The sequence below is a fragment of the Schistocerca piceifrons genome, chromosome 2, assembly GCF_021461385.2.
Source record: "Schistocerca piceifrons isolate TAMUIC-IGC-003096 chromosome 2, iqSchPice1.1, whole genome shotgun sequence".
Taxonomy (NCBI): domain Eukaryota; kingdom Metazoa; phylum Arthropoda; class Insecta; order Orthoptera; family Acrididae; genus Schistocerca; species Schistocerca piceifrons.
In genome coordinates this window covers 834,124,636-834,148,542 of record NC_060139.1, presented here as the reverse complement: position 1 = coordinate 834,148,542, position 23,907 = coordinate 834,124,636, and the positions used below count along the sequence as shown (strand labels likewise).

The 23,907-nt window shown below is 40.5% G+C and overlaps 1 protein-coding gene across 1 annotated transcript in view; it reads right to left on the bottom strand.

Moving 5' to 3' along the window:
* Nucleotides 1-23,907, bottom strand: part of LOC124774920 (UDP-glucose:glycoprotein glucosyltransferase) — a 128,283-nt gene that overhangs the window by 21,342 nt on the left and 83,034 nt on the right. The window contains exons 16-19 of the mRNA XM_047249596.1: nt 23,119-23,304; nt 3,211-3,420; nt 2,712-2,936; nt 79-246 (exon numbers count right to left, since the gene is read on the bottom strand). Coding sequence (XP_047105552.1) covers nt 79-246; nt 2,712-2,936; nt 3,211-3,420; nt 23,119-23,304 — 789 coding nt within the window. The remainder of the gene's footprint in view (nt 1-78; nt 247-2,711; nt 2,937-3,210; nt 3,421-23,118; nt 23,305-23,907) is intronic.

Genomic DNA, 23,907 nt, shown 5'->3' with positions numbered 1-23,907 from the left:
AAGGTGAAATGGCCATAAGTAATTTGCAATAATAGCAACAACAACAACAAAAATAATAATAATGGTAAGCTATACAACCTTGTTATTGAATTCCATATTCCAGAATTCTGATCATCTTCAGCGAGCAAGTCCATGTGCTGTTTTCCTGGTTTCTTCGAAACTTTTAATTTGATGACATGACTACGGAATGAGCTAATTAAGACTTTTATGTCCTCAGAATCAGCAGGAGTATCTGTTCCCTCATGACTGCAAGGCAATAAAAACATTAACATAGTTAAAAATATAATTGTATTCAAAATACAATAAAGTAGCCACTGAATCACACAATTCAAATAAAGTGTTATGAAACTGCAGCTGGCCCATGTTTAGTAGCTGATGTACTATATTCCGGTTCTTGTTTTTGTGGGTATTCAGTATCCAGTAACTTCAGTACAGAGTGAATGGTACCATTCCATTAACCCCCCCCCCCCCTATACTTTTTCGTACAGTCCCAGTACTACACCTAGACACAACAGACCCATTCTGTTGTGCTGTCCAGACCACAGCAGCAAAACAAAGTAGCTCTGTGTCTGTCTGTCTGTCTGTCTGCGCGCGCCGTTGCGCGCGCCGTTGCGCGTGCGGGTGCACATACGGGTGCGTGTGTGCGTGTGTGTGTGTGTGTGTGTGTGTGTGTGTGTGTGTGTGCGCGCGCGCGCGCGCGCGCGCAGTGGTGGTGGTGGTGGTGGAGAGATGGAAAGGGAGGATGGGGGGTGAGGTGAGTTCATAATCTGAATTTTTATGTATACTATGGCTGCATCACGAGATGTGTGCTGATCAGAGGGATGAAGGGCTTAGTAAGAAGAAAGTGCAATGTGTGCATGCAGAACACAAGCAGTTATGTCCCAGTGACAAACATCAGTCGGCAGTGTTGGTAGTTAAGGCTGTAATGTTGGAGCTACCTGACATGCCTACAAGTTGCAGAGACTTGTTCTGGTGCATGGAGGGTATCAGTTTGTAATTATACACGTCTACTATGAGGTGACTGGTTACCATAGGTCATTCAAAGTTTGCGGTGCACCTTTGGCTTTTCATACAATATTCACAGTACAATAAACTGAGAAAGAACCCAAATATTTGGTAAATTTTTAATTCTGCTGAAAAAGATACTAATATTAAAGTTTCTAGATGATGTAATGACAATTCTGCAAGTTTCTCACCACATCATGGTGTACCACTTACATATATGAGTAGAAGCTAAGTACAAGTGCCAAGAGTAAAACAGCTTTCCCACATGTTTCTACTCATTTTGCCTTTTAAACTGATTCATTATAAGAATCTCTCTGTTGATGTCCACAGTTTTTTCATATGAGAATAAATTAACAGATTACGACAGGATTTCAATTACACATGTCAATGCCAAAAACAGTGTTTGCTCCTCTGGGCAAGATGTCCCTCGGAACGGCATAAGTGTCATCAATACAACTGGTCATTCTACTACTGTATTTATATCAGTACTGAATAACAGACCACTGAATATTACAAAACTGGAGCTACAACTTTCTTGATAGGGAGTTCAAACCTACCTATCTCGATAAGATTTCAAAGTGGTGCGGAGATTGACAACTTGCTTTAAATGTTCAGAAATATAAAATTTTGTGCTTCACAAAGAGAAAAAAATGTAGTATCCTATCACTGTAACATCAATGAGACACTGCTGGAATCAGCCAAGTCATACAAATACCTGGATGTGACAGTTTGCAAGGATATGAAATGGTGTGACCACATAGGTTCAATTGTGGGTAAAACAGGTGGTGGACTTCGGTTTGGTAGAATACTGGGGAAGTGCAACCAATCTACAAAGGAGACTGCGTACAAATCACTCATGCGTCCAGTTCCAGAAAACTGTTCAAGTGTGTGGGATCCATACCAGATAGGACTAGCATAGGATAATGAATGTACAGAGAGAAGGGCACCACAAATCGTCACAGGTTTGTTCAAACCGTGAGAGAGTGTCACAGAGATACTAAAGGAACTGAACTGGAAGACGCTTGAAGATAGTTTATGTCTATCCCAACAAAGTCTATTAACAAAGTTTCAGAACTGGCTTTAAATTATGATTCTAGTTATATACTACATCCCACTACGTATCACTCAAATAGGGATCATGAAGATAAGATTAGAATAATTACTGCATGCACACAGGCGTCCAAACAATCATTCTTCCCACACTCCATACGTAAATGGAACAGGAAGAAACACTTATAACTGGTGCAATGTGATGTACCCTCTGCCATGCACCTCACAGTGGTTTGCAGAGCGTAGCTGTAGGTAATTTCTTAATGTGTAAGCATGCCATGTGCCTACCTTAAGTACTATGTTGAAGAATATCACTAGAAGGTGAGGAAGTGGCAAATGCTTTCATTCGGTTGTACAGTGCAGATCTATTTGTGCTTTCGTCATTGGAACACAACACATTTAACGTGAACTGTATGCTGCTACATCTCTCCATTACGTGTGAATTCTATTGATAAAAATGGTTTCCACCACCAAAAGTCAAACTATCTCAATCCTGATTAAGTGCTACTGAATCACTGAGCCTCAATTGCCCTGGGATTTCAAGTATTAGATTCAAACTGTATCATCCTACAGTTAGAAAGTAATGTTTCTTTGTAAGTATAAGAAAACAAGACTACAACTACTAATAACTCATTACATTACAGAAATTAACGTACCTTACTATGTCGAATATATCTGCTGAGCGACCTTGACGGAGTCTCAGAATCCACGCTCCAGGGTTAGCTTTCAATTGAAAATAGCCCAAGTTAGCCATAACTATTGTATCCACAGCTACAGGTTGTGTCTCTGTGCCCAACGTAATCTGCAGACCCCTTGGTGGGTTCCCCAAAATGGCATCAAAACAATGGCCCTCCAGTAGCAGATATTCCAGTTCAAATTCACTGCAACGTAAACATCCAGTCACATAATAAGCTACCACAAATTACTAACTTCTAAAATAAGACAACATATTGTAAAATAATTTTCATAACCACTAAAAAAATTGACATTGAGATCCATTTTGCAGACAAGAGAAAGACAGTGTACACATTGAGTAATGATGCATTAACAGAAACTTTTCTGGCCATTTGGCACAGAACATCATTCATGTACTGTTAAATTCTAATTTACTTATTTGTTATTATTTACATTAATTCTGAAAGAGATTTTATTTACCTGTGCACACCACTTCCAACATCATCCAGACGAATATTATCAAGATCATATGGACTGCGCACCACCTCAACCAACCAGTTTTCTGGTACGTGCATGTTCTGAGTTAGAAGAACACTAGTTGGCATGTTGTTGAAACGAGCTATCGGGCCAGCAGACATCTGACCATCTGGACCAAACTGAATTTCTGGTTCCAACACAAATCGATAAAAACTGGGAAAAAAAAGAAAATAAATCACAGTAACACACATCTGCTGATTCTGAAATATTTTACTGTCAAATATTTCAGGTATAAAGGAGACCACTAACTGAATAGCAGAAGCTTTGAGTCGTGAACACACACAAAAATGAAGGAAGGTTGCAAGCTATTAGATACAGACATGAAAATTTGCGTGTGCACACCCATCCACGAATGTACCCTCAAATCTATGCAATTACATTGTGTGAGGTGAACACACAGTGCCGGGATTTCAGTTTGGCAGATGGATTGGAATGAGGAGTTGTCAGAGGTGGGGTAGGTAGAGGGAGAAATAGGCAAGAAGTGAGATGAGGGGTTGGGAAGGGGTAGCTAGTGGTTCACAGGGAGATAGCCGGTGTGCATAATACAAATGTGGGGAGAGAGGCAGCAGACCCACAGGCTAGGAGAGTAACACAGAGGCACTGGAGCCAGTGAGTTTGTGTATTGCTCAATGACTATGACATGGAGGTGTGGATGAAGTGAGTTAGCAGATATTAGGATCAGGAGGTTTGTGGAAACAAAGGATGTGGTGTAAGGATAACTCCCATCCCACTTTTACTTCTTTCTCCGTCTAGCTTCATCATCCCACAACCCCAGTATTGTGTGTTCAGCCAGCACAATATAGCTGCACAGGTGTGTGTGTGTGTGTGTGTGTGTGTGTGTGTGTGTGTGTGTGTGTGTGTGGGGGGGGGGGGGGGGACATGTGCATGTCCAAACATCCAACAACAATTATGCTACTACAATGAAGATACATATATGCTCTTCTAATGCAATATCCTACTATGTAACTTGTCTGAAGTAGTTTAAAGAAAAATCTAAATGAGAATAGTCAGACACCACTCCCATTTTTAAGTACAGCATTTTATCGATACACTTCTAAATTTCACACTGTTATTCACTTTAAGAATAATACACAATGAAATACTTCACCATTACAATGCAGTTTTAATTATGCTGTTGTGCCACCTTTCTCAGTAACACCGGTTTTAAATCAAATTTCAAACAAAATGGAGAAACAAAGACTGCCCCAATTTTCCTTTAAACATTGGCACATAATTTTTTGATTACTGTAAAGTTTAGCTGTGTCTGCTGCAATTTTAATGGAACATATTAGGATTCTTTCTTTTTTTCTGAATCCAGCTATGCCAGTTGCAAGTCTGAGACCTTATTTCGCAACTGATGGGGAAGGAGGTGTGGGCGGAAGATAAACCTCTTCTTAAGGCACCTGCAGCAGAGAAGGTGGAATTTGGTAAGGCATCAGTGGTGGAGCAGGCAAATCCGTACTCTGTACTCCAGAGAAGCACCTACAAAAAGCGTCTTACTCCAAATAGCGAGTGGCCTAATTTAAACCTGGTGTAAGATATACAATGCTTGGTGACAGGTCGGTCGAGCAATTATTGTCACAACTCATGGGTCACTCGCCCAAGTTACATTACTGGAAAATATCAGGTCATCCTCCAGAAGCAATGTGCAATGGTCTCACCTGGTCAACGTGAGATCATCCACAAATGATGTTGGCTAAAGGACTGAACCCAAAATAAATTATTACATATTTCTGCTTGGAATATTGGAACTTTGTCAGTCCCCATTCGTGAGCTGGCAGAAATCCTAACATCTCAAGTCAATGTAGCCTGCCTACAAGAGAGACAATGCTTGGGAAGGGTATAAATTGATCTATCATGGAACAACTAACACCCAAGGAGTTGCTGTTGTAGTGAATGAAAAACTCCACAACAAAATATCACTTGTACATACATACTCTCACATTTGTAGTCACTGACCCCCCAACCAATCAAAGTCACATCTCTTCTGCATACATCCCACAGATAGGATGTAATGAGACAGCTAGAGACACATTCTGGAATGGTGTTGTGACATGCAATGAAGAAGACCTGTTTACACTCCCATTGATTCTGCTTATACTGATTGCATTTTGCCACAGACAGACATAGTTGTGGACACACGAAGTAAAAGGAAAAGTCCACACAAAAAAGCAGCTTTGAAACAGTTACAAATTTCCCGGAGTGAGAAGAATCTTCAGAATTATCACCAAGGAGGAGACAAAAGTAGTCATTGCAGAGGCCGAAGCAAATCACCACCAATATTTATACAACCGGCTAACAACAAGGAGACAAAATCATCTACTGACTGGCCTGAGCGCTATGTAGAGCAGGTCTGGATGTAGAACACTACAAGTGTGAAAAAGATAAGAATAGTCAGCTGTTCCACGACGTCAAGAGGATTCTGGGATGTTGGTGAGGGTATTTCAGTGAGATATCTAATACTGAACTTCCTCACCCACCAATACCAAAAGGGAATGTAACAACTGGGTCAGTTCCACCTATCACAGCAGAAGTAGTCAAAGCTGTTATTTGTAACATGAAGAATGGAAAGGCTCCAGGGCCAGACAACCTTCTTGCAGACATGGAGAACTAAGAGACCTAGCGGCAAAGCGACCCCCTAGGTGGCAAAATTCAACTCTAATCAGTTACTGCAGCTACATACCACAGATCGGTCATCTAGCACCACAGCATCTGTTTCTAAGGGCAAGGGTGACCCTGCTGAATGTTACGAACTACCATGCAATCCAGCTCCTCTCCCACACTTTAAATATATTCGAGTGTATCCTTGACAACAGGCTGTGGACCATAATCAGAACTCACTAAACCAATATGGGTTTGTAAAGGAATGTGGCATGAAAAATGCAATTTTTGCTGCATTTCAGCTGAAAGAGAAATCCTGCGAGAAAAGGCGGTCACCACACTTTGTCATTTTGACCTTGGCACAGCGTTCGTTTGAGAACTATATCAGATGATTTGATATGATCTTCATGATCACCAAGTTTCAAAAACTAACAAACTGGATAACAATGCTGTAGAATAGCACCAGGAGCCAGCTGCACTGCGCTACATGTCTAGCAGCTTTCGTATGACAGTTGGTGTTCATCACAGCTCAATTAACTCCACCTCCATTGCTCTCTTACTGTAATGGGTACCACAATGTGCTGATGACGCAGTGCTTGTGGCACATACCTGGAAGGAACTTCAAACTCAAGTCAACACATGGTATGAGGTGTCTGCAAAGATTTGGCCTCCGTTTGAACATCCACAAGACTGAGTACCTCAAAATGATTCCATCTCCTGGAATTGTACATTATTAAAACAGCTCCTGTCACCAAGGTGGATACACTTTGATACCTAGGTTCCCAACTACAGAGTGACAGCTATGTGAATGAGGAAGTGTGATAAAGAATCAAAGCTACATGGATGCGATTCAGAGATGTCAGTGATGTTCTTGGAATAAGTAGAAGCCTATCTACCTAAAATTAAAGACATATCACACAGTGGTGAGGCCAGTTGCTTTATATAATAGTGAGTGTTGGCCCACACCTAGAAGTGCTGAGTACTCATTACACCTCGCCAAAATGTGGATACTGAGAAGACCATTAGGCATTTCTCTGCCTGACCATATAAACAACTAGTCAATAAAGGCCTTCCCCTTGATGGGTGGAGTATTATCAAAAGAAAACACAGTTCCATACTAGCAAATGATGCAACATGAACAAAACTGAATTCATGGGAAAACATTAAATATGGTGTGAAGAAGCTTCAGTGCTTGGCCCATTCTTGTTCTGGGTCTCCATAAATGATTTATCTGGGGCATTAAATAATTCCCCAAAAAACTGTGATGTTTACTGATGACACATGTATATTGATAAAAGGGCCGAACGCATGCACCAGATATAGATAAGTAATAGTGGAAAATTCTTACAAGTGGTTCACAGCCAGCAACTTAAACCTCAGTCTTACAAAAACTCATTGTGCCATTGCACATAAATCAATAATTGTGACAGATAAAATAATCTACTCACCAAGCGGTGGCAGGAGAAAAACACACACAAATAAATTTTGTGAAAGCTTTGGGAGCCAGAGGCTCCTTCTGGTAGAAGAGTTGAAGTGGAAGGAGGAGGGGTAAAAAACCTGAGAGCTGAAAGGTGGAAGACAGGGTAATATGCAAAGACAGAGATTATTGTTAAAACATTGTGCACAACTTAATAAGAGTGAAAAGCTAAGTGCATTGTATGTAACAGAGGTGGGAAGAGGGACGGTGAAAAATAGACAGGTAAGAAAATGAAAGATGTAGAAAACTAAAATGGAGTGAAGAAGTTACGTGAAGAAACACTGAGACGGAAGGAATTAACATAAATTAAGGCCAAGTGGGTGGTGAGAACGAAGCACATGTTGTTGCACTAGCTCCCACCCACTGAGTTCTGAGAAACTGGCATCTGGGGGAAGAATCCAAATGGCATGTATGATGAAACAGGCACTGAGGTCACAACTGTCATGTTGTAGAGCATGCTTTGCAACAGGATATTGAGTGTTTCCAGAATACACCTTCTGCCTATGCCCATCGTTGTGCTCCCAGCAGACAAACAATCTACTGCTGTGGTACTTGACTGACAGGAGTACAAGTATGTTGGTGAAGGTCTACGCCAGTTGTATGACACCTCTACATACAGCATCTACCATCAAGATCCCATCCCTGTGATTCAAACTGACCTACAGTCCCTCCTGAAAACCTCAGGCACCTCAGAAGGACCAACACCTCAATCCACAGAACTTCTCACCCCACCCAAACCATGCACCCCCAGCTTTTACCTTCTTCCTAAGATCCACTGAACCAATCAACCTGGCCGTTCTATAGTTGCTGGCTTCAAAGCACCCATCGAACATACATCTGCCTTAGTTGATCAACACCTGCAACCCATAGTACAAAGACTTCCCTCCTACATCAAAAATACCAACCATTTCCAAGATCATCTGAAATCCGTGCCTGTCCCTCTCCCACCACACACCTTGCTTGTCACTGTTGATGCCATTTTCTTCCATACTAACATCCCCATGTACATTGTCTGTCTGCTGCTACTGAACATTTCCTCAGTCATCACCCAACTGATTCCAAACCTATGACATCCTTCCCACTCACTTAATAAACTTTATACTTCCCAACAATACTTCACCCTTGAGGGGGACACCTACAAACAGGTCAGGGGTATGGCCATAAGAACCAGGATGGCTCCTTCCTGTGACAATCTTTTCATGGGTCACTTGGAGAGGGCTTTGTTGGGCTCCATAAACCTTCAGTCCTTGGTTTGGTTTAAAAACACTGATGACGTCTTTGCCATATGGACTCTTGGCGAGACTGACGTGTTATAATTCCTGGAATCTCTAAATACCTTCTTCCAATTAAATTTCACATGATGCTATTCAGAATCTCATGCCATTTTCCATCATGTTGACCTCATCCTCACTGGAGGCCAGCTACGCACCTCTGTCCATATTAAACCTACTGACAAACAACAGTACTTACATTTTGATGGTTGCCATCCTCTCCATATCAAACATTCCCTCCCATACAGCCTTGGCATTTGAGGCAAACATTTCTGTTCAGATGCAGACTCTTTGCATCGATACATTCTCACCGCAGCCTTCACTGGACTTAAGTACCCCATTAGCCAAGTTCATAAGTAGATTTTCCGGGCCATCACATGCAATCCTCGTACTGCTGCTCTGTCCATAAAACAACTTTGGAGCACACCACTTGTCACTCAGTATTATCCTGGTCTTGGATGTATTAATCAGCTACTTTGACAAGGCCATGGCTTTCTAAAATCATGCCCTGAAATGAGATCCATTCTGTTTCAGATTTTGCCCACCACACCTAGAATAGCTTTTCGTCTTCCTCCCAATCTCTGCAATATCTTTGTCAGACCCCATGCTGCTCCTTCATCCATATCCTTACTCTATGGCTCCTACCCCTGTGACTGTCCCCACTGCAAGATTTGCCCTATCCAACCTCCTACCACCACCCACACCAGCCCTGTAACTTGTAAAACACATACTATCAAAGGGAGGGCCACCTGTGAAGCAACACTTGTCATATACCAGTTGTTAGGTAAACATTGCACAGCCTTTTACATCGGTTTGACTACCACTCAGTTGTCAATTCAGATGGATCAGCATAGGCAGAGTGTGTATACCAGCAACACACAATATCCTGTTGCAGAGCATGCTCTACAATATGACAGTCCTGACCTCAATGGCTGTTTGTCCACATGCACCATCTGGATTCTTCCTCCAGACACCAGTTTCTAAGAACTCCACAGGTAGGGACTAGCATTAAAACACATCCTTGGTTCTCACCACCCACCTGGACTTAATTTACATTAATTTCTTCCATCTTAGCGTTTTTTCACAGCGACCACTTCTTTCTTCATTCCATTTGTTTTCTACATCATTCATTTTCTGACCCCTCTCTTTTTCGCCAACCCCCCTCCCATCTCTGTTACATACAACGCACTAGCTTTTCACTCTTATTAACTCATGCACAATGTTTCAGCAGTAATCTCTGTCTTGCATAATACTATGTCTTCCACCTTTAAGCTCTCAGGTTTTCAAATCTCATCCCATACAGTCTCCAACAATCAGTCTTTCCTTCTCATCCCGCCTCTGACCTAGGATTCTGGATGACTTTTCCAAAATGTATCCCTTTTTCTCAATCTCTCCAGTCCTTTTCCTTCAACCACTCTTTCTTCCCCTTCAAAAGCTTGCATAAGTTGAATTTGTGTGTGTGTGTGTGTGTGTGTGTGTGTGTGTGTGTGTGTGTGTGTGTGTGTGTGTGTGTCCGCGCTTCCTCCAGCCGCCGATTGGTGAGTAGATTGTTTTATTTACATTACATTTATTTACATTACATTGTCAAAAACTGATTGTTCTGATCCACAATAGCTGAATTTGTATCCTTTATCTATATTACTGCAGTTGAGTTGTTGGACCTTTTTCACACAAAAACAAAACTACAAGAAATACAGATTAATGAGCATACACTGGATGACAAGTGAGAAGTTCTTCAGCTTCCAGATCAATAATAAACTGAAGTGTTGCAACCATGTGGATAATGTTCCCAAAAAGTTCCATCCTGCCCACTTTGCACTTGGCAAACTCACTAAGTTGTATCAACCTGCAGACAGGATCGCTAGCATACTTTCACCCAATATTGTCCTATCTTGTAACATTCTAGAGCATTGCAGTTACAGTAAAAAGTATTTACTCTACAGAATCATGTAATAAGAACACAGTGGAAAGTTGACAACCGAACTTCTTGCTTCACAGCCTCTTTAGAGGCCTTAGGTTTTGTTTTGTTTTATTTTGTTGTAGGGCAGAAAAACAACCACAGACATACACACCCATGTAAAAATGATAGAACATGAAGACAAAAAAGGGGTTAAAAATGACAACATGTTAAGCCCAATCAGCGGAAGGAAACACAGCTAAAAACGAAGACTTAGAGAAAAGTCCATAAAATACACCAGAGAGACAATGGAGGTCTTTTGTCACATTGTTACAACAGATAAAAAGTAAACGCAGTGGATTGTATTGAGATGGCGTAAGATGGACAGACGTGCAGATGCATAAATGAAACACCCATAGTCTAGTTTTGAATGGACAAAGGACCGTTACAAACAGAGGAGAGTGATCCGGTCAATTCCCCAGGAAGTACCGCCGAGGACATGTAGGACACTGAGGAATCGCTTATGGCGTATGACATGCAGGAGGACCAAGAAAGTTTTCGATCGAACATGAGCCCCAGGAATTTCATAGTTTCAAAGAGGGGAAGAGCAACAGGCCCAAGATGTAAAGACGGTGAAAGAAACCAATTGTGCAAACCGTTTTTGTCAGTGGATAAGCGAAAGCCATTGTCGATGTTCCACAAGTAAAGATGATCAAGACAATGCTGAAGACACCGCTCAAGGAGTCAAGTCCATGGAGAACTGCAATAGATGGCAAAATCGTTAACAAAAAGGGAGCCGGATATGCCCGGCGGGAGACAGGCCTTAACATGGTTAATGGTGATAGCAAAGACGAGGACACTCAGGATGGAACCCTAAGGCACATTGTTCGTCTAAATAAAGTTGTGTGACAAACCAGAACCCACACATACGTTGAAAATTCTGTCTTTTAAAAATTCCTGAAGAAAATAGGGTAGGCGGCAATGAAAGTCCCACATGTAGAGAGAATGGAGGATACCAGTTTATTTATTTATTTATTTATTTATTTATTTATTGTTCCGTGGGACCAAATTAAGGAGAAGTCTCCATGGTCATGGAACGAGTCAATACATGAAATTATAACACGATATTAGAAACAGATAAAATGAAATATAAAAAAACATTCAGGTGACAAGTCGTAAGTTTAAATGAAGAAAATCAACAATGTAACACTGGAACTTGCTTAATTTTTTAGCTCTTCTAGGAGCTCCTCGACAGAATAGAAGGAGTGAGCCATGAGGAAACTCTTCAGTTTAGACTTAAAAGTGTTTGGGCTACTGCTAAGATTTTTGAGTTCTTGTGGTAGCTTATTGAAAATGGATGCAGCAGAATACTGCACTCCTTTCTGCACAAGAGTCAAGGAAGTGCATTCTACATGGAGATTTGATTTCTGCCTAGTATTAACTGAGTGAAAGCTGCTAACTCTTGGGAATAGGCTAATATTGCTAACAACAAACGACATTAAAGAAAATATATACTGTGAGGGCAATGTCAGAATTTCCAGATTTTTGAATAGGGGTTGACAAGAGGTTCTCGAACTTACACCACATATAGCTCGAACAGCCCGTTTTTGAGCCAAAAATACCCTTTTTGAATCAGAAGAATTACCCCAAAAAATAATACCATACGACATAAGCGTACGAAAATATGCGAAGTAGACTACTTTTCGTGTTGAAGTGTCACTTATTTCAGATACTGTTCTAATGGTAAATAAAGCAGCATTTAGCTTCTGAACAAGATCCTGGACATGGGCTTTCCACAACAGCTTACTATCTATCCAACGCCTAGGAACTTGAACTGTTCCGTCTCGCTTATAATATGCCTATTCTGTCTGATCAAAATATAGGTTCTTGTTGAATTGTGAGTTAGAAACTGTAAAAACTGAGTCTTACTGTGATTTAGCATCAAATTATTTCCCACAAGCCACGAACTTATTTCATGAACTACATTATTTGTTACTGTTTCAATATTACACACAAGATCCTTCACTATCAAGCTGGTGTCATCAGCAAACAGAAATATTTTTGAATCACCTGTAATACTAGAAGGTATATCATTTATATAAATAAGAAACAGCAGTGGCCCCAGCACCGACCCTTGGGGAACGCCCCACTTAACAGTGCCCCATTGGGACTGAACATCACTACCACTCTCAATATTGCGGAGAATTACCCTCTGCTTTCTGTTCTTAAAGTAAGAGGCGAACCAATTGTAAGCTACTCCCCTTACTCCATAATGGTCCAACTTCTGCAGTAATATTTTGTGGTCAACACAGTCAAAAGCCTTCGTTAAAGCAAAGAAAACACCTAGCGTTCGCAACCTTTTATTTAATCCGTCCTAAACCTCACAGAGAAAAGAGAATATAGCATTTTCAGTTGTTAAACCATTTCTAAAACCAAACTGAACATTTGACAGCAAATTATGTGAAATTAAATGCTCCAGTAACCTTGTATATACAACCTTCTCAATAACTTTAGCAAACACCGATGGCATAGAAATAGGTCTAAAATTGTCAACATTATCAATGTCTCCCTTTTTATAAAGTGGCTTCACTACCAAGTACTTTAATCGGTCAGGAAACCGACCACTCCTAAAGGAAAAGTTACAGATATGGCTGAGAACTGGGCTAACATACATAGAACAATACTTCAGTATTCTGGTAGATACCCCATCATATCCATGAGAGTTCTTTGTCTTTAGTGATTTAATTATTAACTCAATCTCCCTCTTGTCAGTATCATGGAGGAGCACTTCAGGTAACAGTCTCGGAACACTTTTTTCTAAGATCGTTATATGATTCCCTGTTGGGACTATGTTTCTATTTAGTTCACCTGCTATATTCAGAAAGTGATTATTAAATACTGTACATATATGCCACTTATCAGTAACACGGACATTCCCACTATGCACTGATTCTATATCCTCGACCTGTCTCTGCAGACCAGCAACTTCCTTTACGACTGACCATATGGTTTTAATTTTATCCTGAGACTTAGCTATTCTATCTGCATACCACATACTTTTTGCCTTCCTAATAACAGTTTTAAGCACCTTACAATACTGTTTGTAATGGGCTGCTGCATTTAGATTTTGACTGTTTCTAATGTTTTGATATAATTGCCACTTTGTTCTACAAGATATTCTTATCCCTCTAGTCAGCCACCCAGGCTGCCTGTTTGTGCTAGTACCCTGTTTTAAACGTTCTAACGGAAAGCAACTTTCAAAGAGCATGAGAAAAGTCTTGAGAAAAGCATTATATTTATCGTCTACTGTATCAGCGCTATAAACATCTTGCCACTCTTGTTCCTTTATAAGGTTTACAAAGGTCTCTACAGCAACTCGATCAGCTTTCCTGAAGAGCTGATGACTATATTTAACACGTGTTGCAGCACAAAAATCTTTTAAAGTTAAAATTTGTGCATCATGATCTGAAAGGCCATTCACCTTTTTGCTAACAGAATGCCCTTCTAGTAATGAGGAATGAACAAAAATGTTGTCTATGGTTGTTCTACTGTTCCCTTGCACTCTCGTTGGAAAGAACACGGTTTGCATAAGATTATATGAATTAAAGAGGTCTACCAGCATCCTCTTCCTTGCACAATCACTTATACAATTAATATTGAAGTCACCACATATAACTAACTTTTTGTATTTCCTATAAAGTGAACCAAGAACCTCCTCTAGCTTTAGCAAAAATGTTGTGAAATCGGAGTCTGGGGATCTATAAATAACAACAGTTAGAAGTTTAGCTCCGTTAAATTTAACCACACCTGCACAACATTCAAACACCTTTTCAGTGCAGTACTTTGAAACATCAATTGACTCAAATGGGATGCCGTTTTTCACATACGTGGCTACTCCCCCACACCGCAAAGAGCTCCTCGAAAAGCTGCCAGCCAACCTGTATCCTGGTAAGTGTCTTAGGTTTTCTCCAAATAAAAAAACATGGCCACAGACTGGTATTTCCAAGGAAAACCATTCATGACATTGGTTGACAAAGTGATGAGATGATCAACTGCAGAAAGGTGTGCTCAAAATCCACACTGTGCAGTGGCTAGTAAATTGCGAGACTCAAGCCACCATACCAGACGGGCATGAATTGTACATTCCATCACCTTGCAGACACAGATGGGGAGAGAAATGGGGTGGTAACTAGAAGGAAGGTGTTAGTCCTTACCAGGGTTAGGTATGGGTACGACAGTGGCTTCACACCCGTGTCTGGGAAACATGCCCTCTGCCCTAATGTAATTGTATGTATGAAGGAGAAAGTGCTTGCCTGCAAGAGAAAGGTTCTGCAAAATCTGAATGTGAACACTGTCTGGCCGTGGAGGATCGGGATGAAGTGAGAGCATGATCCAGTTCCCTCGAAGTAAAGGCGGCATTGTAGCACTCACAATTCTGAGAAGAGGAGGGTATCACCTGAGTCTCCTCCACTCGTTTCTGATGGAGGAGCAGAGTTATAGTGGGAGGAGATCAAAATCTCTGCAAAATGGTGGCCCAAGGTATTGGAGATAGCAACAGGGTCCACTATGACATCATCCGCTATGGTCAGGCAAGAAATTGGAGAATGGACCTTGGCCCCAGAGAGCCACCAGAGTTTGGCCCACACAACAGAAGAGGGAGTGGAACAGTTTAAAAAAGTAATTCATGAAATCCAGCTAGATTTTCTGCTATCCTGAAGAATGCGACGGCACTGTGCATGCAACTGTTTATAATGAATGCAGTTTGTCATATTAGGTAAACTTAAAAATGCGGAGAGTACATCTCCATGTGCGAACTGCGTTGTGGCACACCTCAGTCCACCAAGGGACCGGGACATGGCTGAGGAACGGAATGGAATGTTCTGTGGCAGTAAGGATAACATTTGTAATACATTCTACCTGTTCATCACAACTGGGGAAATGTTGTTCGTCAAAGCTTGCTAAGGAGGAGTAAAGCCCCGAGTCAGCCTTAGAAAGCTGCTATTTGGGTGTGCACATAGGTGGGGTAGAAGTCAGCAAATGGATAGCACAAGGGAAACTGTCACTTGAGTAAGTGTCAGAGAGAATGAAACCCCTCAAGATGACTGGCAAGCTGGGTAGTGCAGAAGGAAAGGCCCAAATGGGAATCGGTGTGTGTGGAGAATAAAAGGAACGTGGGTGCTCCCGTGATAGGACAAGGTCTGTCAAGAGGGCACCTCTCTGACAAGTTCTGGGAGAACCCCAAAGAAGACATGTGCATTAAAGTCGCAGAGCAGCTGAAAAGGTTGAGGGAGTTGCCCATAAGCTGGAGGAAGTCTGCCCTGGTGACACCGAATGAAGGGGGTATGTAAATGGTACAAAGGGAAAAAGTGAAGTGAGGAAGGAAAATGTTGACTGCAACAGCTTAAAGCCCGGTAGTCAGGGAGATGGTTTGACTATGAACGTCATCCGAGATGAGCAGCATGACATTGAAATGGCATCCACATGTGGAAGGTCAGAGCAGACCAGAAAGAAATGCAAAAGTTCTAAGCAGTCAAGAGGATGCAATTTTGTATCCTGGAGGCTGAGAGCAAGCAGATGCTGCAATTTCAAGAGGATCCATAATTCCTCTCTGTTGGAACTAAGGCTGAAAGTTCCATTGGAGGAGAGTCATGACCAGGAAAGAGGAGGGGGGAAAATATGGAGAGGTGTCACCTCAGCGGCTGCCAAGTGTCAGCCTTCAAAGACTCACTGTTACAGGGTACAGAGGCAGAAGGATTCTCCTCCATGTAATCCACAGAGGTGTCAGCATTCTCACTCTGTCTGTCTGTCTGCAGAGTCCAGAGCAGAAAAACAGGTGGCGATGCACAACAGAGAGACGGAGATCAGCTGGGTGAGGGCATCACCTGATGACACCATCGAAGAGGCCCTCCAAGTTGGCAGAGGAGAAATCTGTTTGCCTTTTTCCATTTCTTGAAGCCTTTTCAGTTGGCAGAGAAAGACTCAGATGTTTTTTGGCTGGAGGGACGCAAAAAGTCTTACGGGAATATTCCTTCTGTCCTTCCCAGCCAACCCATTGTGTAGCAGGTGACTTTGCCCTGTGAGGCGAAAGTTTGGCGGCTTGTTGCACAGCTGGAGGAGGAGATAGGGACGCTACCATGATACTGGGTGATTTTACAACCAATGTGCTGAATTTGAGGTCACATGTCTGCGTACCTAGTCCTTCATGGAGCGAGATGTAGCACGAACAATACTGTAAGTGCAGGATGGTAGAATGCAGGGTTTCCGACTAGACAACAACTTGCGAGTGACAGGATAAGGCACTTTCTCCTTCCCCTGAATCTCCTGGATGGCCTGCTCATCAGGATACTTGGAGCAACCACAGTAGGAGGCTACATGGTTGCCACTGCAATTGATACAGTGGGGAGGAGGTGGAACATCACCCCATGAGCATCCCTACCACAGATTATACATTTGGTCAGGAGTCGACAAGGCATTCAAGTGTATTTGTAATGATGATACTGGTAGCAGCGCACTGGGTTCAGATTGTACAGTTGGACTGTGATAACTTCACAGCTTGCTTTGATATTTGATGGAAGCACCACCCAATCAAAAGTGAGAAAAAGAGTGCGTGTGGGCACTAAGGATGCATTTACCTTTTTCACCACCCAATGGACTCAATGACACACTGATCAGAGAGGCACGTTTGAATTTCTGCCTCGGTCAGACCACTGAGCGGCCTAGCATAAATAACACCACAGGAAGAATTCAGCATTCGATGGGCCTTGACACGAACAGGATAGCCACGGAGGAGCGAAGCTGTGAGCAGTTGTTGTGCTTGAGAATCATAAGTGTCTCCAAAAGCAAAGTGCCATTGTGTAAACAAGAGCAGGATTTCACAATTGCATGATGGAAACCTTTCTGAATAATAAATGGATTTACTGTAGGAAAGGACTGACCATCTTCAGTACGTGAAACCATTAGGAACCGTGATACAACTGGGAGGGTCTTTGAATCATGAGCCTCATTCCATTTATGTTTAGTATATGTTGACTGAAGATGATGATTAGCTCATAGCGAGAAAATCCCCCCACAATTGCCAGTGTTTCCAATAGCGCACTCCTTCCAACTGGGGGCACCCCCTTAGAGGGTGGTGCACCCATTTTCGGTGATTGTTCACACCTCAGGTCACACCTCCCGAATGCCTGACAGAGGGACCAATCAGCAATTTGGGAAGTTAGCAGCTCAGGTAATCACCCCTCCCTGGGCCTGACCTGTACCAGAGTGTACGTCCGAATCCTACCTGTCAACCCAGGACTGGGAATTGTTCATTACCCAATCACCTGTTACGTGTCAGATGCATGGACCAACTCTCAGGAGCGCACAGGGAGGAAGAAGAGAAAGAGGAACCTCAAATGTCGAAGCGGAGGAAGGATAGGAGAAGGGGAACAAAGAAAGAAGAAAAGAATGAAAAACAGTGAGAGACTGTTCTGACATTGGCTACGGAAAATTGAGAACATTCCCAAAAACATCCCAGACATCTTCCCCATGGGAGGGCAAAAAGAATAGCAAGAGGATAGACATGCAGCATGGAAGAGAAAAGATGATGCCAAGGCTGGGGCCATGTGATAGCCAAGCATGAACCCACCATAGAGCATCGAGACCCTTGGGGAGGGACCTTAGGTGCCAGTACACAGACACTCATCACCATACTTGTGGTTAGTGACTGAATTTAGGATTAACTCTGCAATTCACAACCAAAATACTAGAACTATATATAATTTTCATGTAGACTATGCATCACTCTCCGCGATTCAAAATGGACTTTTACATTCCAGTGCCAAGGTCTGTCAAAAATTGCTGGTGGGCAGCAGATATGAAATTAGAAAACCCCTAATCTTCAAAAACAAAGTAAAAGAATTTCCCATTAGCCACTCCTACAATTTATCAGAATATTTCTGACTGTGAGAAATTCCAGTATTTGTATTAGATAAAAAATCTACTCACCAAGCGGTAGCAGGAGAACACACATACAAAAAGGTTTAAATTTTACAATCTTCCATAGACAGTGGCTCTTTCTTCTGGAGGAAGAGTTGAATGGGAAGGAAGAGGGGTGAAGGAAAAGAACTGGAGGCGTTTAGGAAAAGGGGTACAGTTCAGAAAAGTCACCCAGAAGGAGGAAAGACTGCCTTTCCTTCTCATCCTATCCAGTTAGTCTCCTCTGACTCATGGTTCTGGGTGACTTTTCTGAACTGTATCCATTTTCCTAAACCTCTCCAGTCCTTTCCTTATCCCCTCTTCCTTCTCATTCAACTCTTCTGCCGGGAGGAGCAGCTCTGAAAGCTTGTAAAAGTTAAAGCTTGTAAAAGTTAAAGCTTGTAAAAGTTAAAGCTTGTAAAAGTTAAAGCTTGTAAAAGTTAAAGCTTGTAAAAGTTAAAGCTTGTAAAAGTTAAAGCTTGTAAAAGTTAAAGCTTGTAAAAGTTAAAGCTTGTAAAAGTTAAAGCTTGTAAAAGTTAAAGCTTGTAAAAGTTAAAGCTTGTAAAAGTTAAAGCTTGTAAAAGTTAAAGCTTGTAAAAGTTAAAGCTTGTAAAAGTTAAAGCTTGTAAAAGTTAAAGCTTGTAAAAGTTAAAGCTTGTAAAAGTTAAAGCTTGTAAAAGTTAAAGCTTGTAAAAGTTAAAGCTTGTAAAAGTTAAAGCTTGTAAAAGTTAAAGCTTGTAAAAGTTAAAGCTTGTAAAAGTTAAAGCTTGTAAAAGTTAAAGCTTGTAAAAGTTAAAGCTTGTAAAAGTTAAAGCTTGTAAAAGTTAAAGCTTGTAAAAGTTAAAGCTTGTAAAAGTTAAAGCTTGTAAAAGTTAAAGCTTGTAAAAGTTAAAGCTTGTAAAAGTTAAACCTTCTTGTGCGTGTTTTCTCCTGCCGCCACTTGGTGAGTAGATTTTTTTTATCTATACATTTACATTACATCACCAATAATTGATTAATTTTATTGTTACAATATTTGTATTAGGTAGATCTTGACTTTGCCAGTATACAGATAGTCAATAGTGGTCTGTCTAAAGTTGTATAAATGTTTTGTTTTAAGTATGGGATTAAACACAGCAGCTATCCACATATAAAGTAATCTAGAGGTAATTCCCATAATTATCAGTAACCATAATTTGCTGTTAGTATATTTTATGGAAATCGGTTGGTTGGTTCTGCCTGTTGATGTGCAGGATGTCCACAATGTCAGAGTCTCAATGGTTTATTATACCAGTATAATTTAGGCATTTACTACAAATTTTACATCAAATTGGAGGTAAACTAACCTAGATTTTCTTACAAATGTTCATTACGTGTGCCTTCAGTTATACCGCACTCATCCAACCTGAAATTCAATTCTTCTCACACTTTGATTAATAGCAATAGTCTCCTCAATTCTGTGTCAATTCTAGCAAATCATTAGGTAGTGCCACAATGTAGGTGCGATCTTTTATAAAGCTCCAGTGGAAAAGATCGCATGGCGTGAGACTAGGTGAATGTGGAGGACAATGGGAAAGAACTTTGTATTACTGGTTGTTATGACTAACCTAAAGGTCAGGAACTTTGATGATCAACCACACCGACACAAAAAGATGCCAAAGAGAGGGACTCCATTTTGTTACCAAAATTTTTGGAGGTTCACCTTCTAATTGGGGAAAGAACCATTCTTGCAACATATCCAGATAATCCACTCATTATGGTAGCTTCAGCAAAAAGAAAGGTCTATACATTTGACATCGGGAAACAGTGCAGAAAAAGTTTAATTTTGGGGATTGATATTTTATGATTTATCGAGGATATCCTGACCCCCTCCCCTCCCCCCATACAAACACTTTGGTATCTACCTTCTCACATAGATGAAATGTCACCTCATCATTACACCTAACACAATCAAGGAAGTCATCTTCCCACTGCGACACTTCACTTTCAAAGTTGTAATGTACACCATAGTCATCTAGCTTTAAAGTATGTACTAACTGTAACCAGTATGGACACTTCTGTAAATGTTTTTCTTAAAGCTTTCCGCACTGTTATCTTTGGCAACTGGAGTTCAAGACTTGCTTTCCAAACTGACTTCCAGAACTATGGGCACAGGTTGTTCTGACATGCTCAACATCCTCTTCAGGTACTTTCGGTCATCCCATGCTTTTTCCTTCACTCACACATCTGATCATTTTGAATTGACTATATCACTGGCAGATGTTTATTCCACAAGTGGGATCAAAATTAAACTTTAAATGAAACTGAACCGAAATTACAGACTCACATATAGCAAACTGCAGAACACAAAACACTTTATGCTCAGGAGTTGCCATTTTGCATATCTCGCATTGTGGCACTGCAAGTGGGGAAACACAAAGCGGTAGTTGCGCATTGGCTTATCTAAAACTGTGAGTTACTCTTCAATTGTAACCCTGAACCAACACACTACAATGCTGACAGTTGGTACTATTAACTGGGACATTCTTTTCTGGATGCCCTGTAGAACTTCACTAGTTCCATACACCCAAAGGCTCTCTTTCACCATGGAATTTACAGGATACAAAGTGTGACTGAATGAATAAACGAAATAATTTTGCGAGTGGGTTTCTAAAATCAGACATTTGGTGAGCCGTTTTCTCTCTTCATTGTCCATACAGACAAATTTTCATCACAGTGACAGACAATCAAGATTTAACATGAGTTCAAAATGTTCCCAATGAGCATTCTGGGTGTTACTCTGAGAGACCATCTATGTAATATGTACATATGGCTATGAAGCAAATAAAGGCATGCCCCACAACTAATTACCATTGAATCTATTGTAAAAGGTACAAAGACAAAAAAATTTCATATTTATGAACATATATGCATGTGACAAATATGATTGATTGAAGGGCTCCAATACAAATATCAAAGCAGTTTCATCCTGATGCAGTCAGTGGGATACTTTTGGACTAATTAGGTGGGTTCTACAGAAGGAAACATTCAAAACCTTTGGTTAGTATGTCTGGCCATGCATCATACAGCAGCAGAAAGTGCACATCAAGAGTGTATAAAGGTGGCTTGTGGTGCGGATCTGCCATTGATAAAACTGGTTTGAAATTGGAATATCCCTTGAACCTACACTTGTACACAAAAGAAGTACATGGGCTCACATTCTACAAATGCTACACTATGAGCCTATGCAAAGCTGATTTGCACATACGAAACGTTTTGTGACATTGTCTCACAGCCATATGTAACAATTGCACAAACAGAGGTAGTGGATAGTGAACTAGTTCATATCAGCTGTAAAACAGTCAGATGTTTTAATGGTGATTATGTGTACATAGTCTTTATAACTGCTTCCCTTTACTGAAAATAACAACCAGCAAACACTGGACTAGGGTCATGTTAGAGAGTACTGTATGGCAAAATTGGTAGCATGTGAAGTTTAGTGATTCACTCCATTTATATCTAGATGCAGATGACCAGCAAGTCCACAGGTGAAAGCACCTTTCCTAATGTTTTTTTTTTTTTTTTTTTTTTTTTTTTTTTTTATTAGCTCCATACTGATGAACGACCATGTATTATGGAGTGGCATATCATAAAGTTATACTGAGGTGATAGAATATACAAAATATCTGCTAATGTCTCATGTTCTTGACCAAAACTTCTTTCCAGCATGACAACACCTAATACCACAACACAGCTTTCATATTATATAAAGTGATAGTGGCAAGCCACAACCGCTATGTGATGGCCACATGAACATTTAAACTATCTTAGAAAGATAATTTATGGGCGGATCCTGCACACATCCTGTGCAATGTAACATCACCACCACCACATATCAACTTCTTCCTGTGTTATTCCCTTTGTAAAAAGGATGGGAAGTATAGAGAAATCCTGAGAAATTGTCCCAAAGTCACAGACTAAATGAGACAACAGAACAATAATACACAGAAATACACAGAAATACACTATGAAAATTACAAAGGAGATTTTATTGTTATAATGAAAAACTCAATCTTTATCACAAAACAGAAAATAATTTCAGTGTATACAGATTATGGGGTGTCTCTTTCAGTGATCCTCAGGGATGCTGAGTGGAGCCTACTGTATACCACAAGGCACAATTATCAATTATGAGAGAATTGACAATTGTGCCTTCTGGAATACAATTCAGCTCATCTCACCACCTCCACAGATTACTGAATGGGACGTCTTATGGTCTGAAAATGATCTATATAGGTTGTATTCTGCCACCACAAATAAATTACCTTCTATTTTGCAACCAAGACTGGTTTTTTCACTATAATTGAATTTCGATCACTGTTATTCCAAACATCTTGTCAAAAAATCATTATTTTATTGTTAATTTAAGTCTTGTCACGTCTTCTCTTTTACCTCAAGTCATTTCAGTTTTATAGTCAAGTCATCTGTAAAGTATCTTTCACAATTTATATCCTTATTGGACAGAATGTAAAGGTTCTGACAGTTTGGATGACTTACCTATTGAGCATCTGTCAAGCTGATGCTGTGAAAGCAGTTTTCTTTATCCTTTAGTAGTTTAACATCATTTTAGATTATTCATTTTCTTAGATTAAGTATTAACTAACATTGTGTAAAAATTAATGATCCATACTAACCTTTTGAGTGGCATATCACTGTTCTTCTCAACACAATTAAGGTACACCTTAATATTGCAGTTCAGGACTTCATAGAGGATGGAGAGGATTGGGCCCACTTTTTGGGCTCCGCGAGACACTGGATCAACAACCACAGCAATTTCAAAGACTGGTTCAGATGCAGAACGAGGAGGTAGTTTCAGAACACTGCAAACAATAAACACACTCATACACAGTTTATTTCAATGAGGCAAACCACACTGAACATTAAACAAAACATCACCAGCAGAGACCAACTATATCTACTACAGTATCAACATCTGTATTTTCTTTACAGAGTGTAATATTATTATTGTGATATTGCTGACAGTTTTCCTTGTTTGGCCCCAAATGGAAATGTGAAAAGAACTCCTTTGCCTTGGCATAAATGATATACTTCAGTAAATTCTGCAACTTGTATAGAACTTTGTAAAATATTTTCTTGCTTTTCCTCAATAGAACATATGCAACAAAAATGTTTTAGACTGCTGACAACAAACCACCTGGCCTTGCTGACACTGTCAGCAAAAGGACAACAATGAGCAATCTTGATAGAAGTGCAAAAAACAGTCATTACTAAAACCTGGAAATCTATATAAAAATCTAGGAATTACAATGACAGAAATTCCTGGATGGAATAATATGTAAAATAAAGGGAAATCAACTACTCACCTATAACTGGTTGATGTGTAGTGCACAGAAACACGCAACAGGAAATAGTATTTACTCTAGTTTTCAACCTCTTGATCTTTCTTTAATGGAAATACCCAC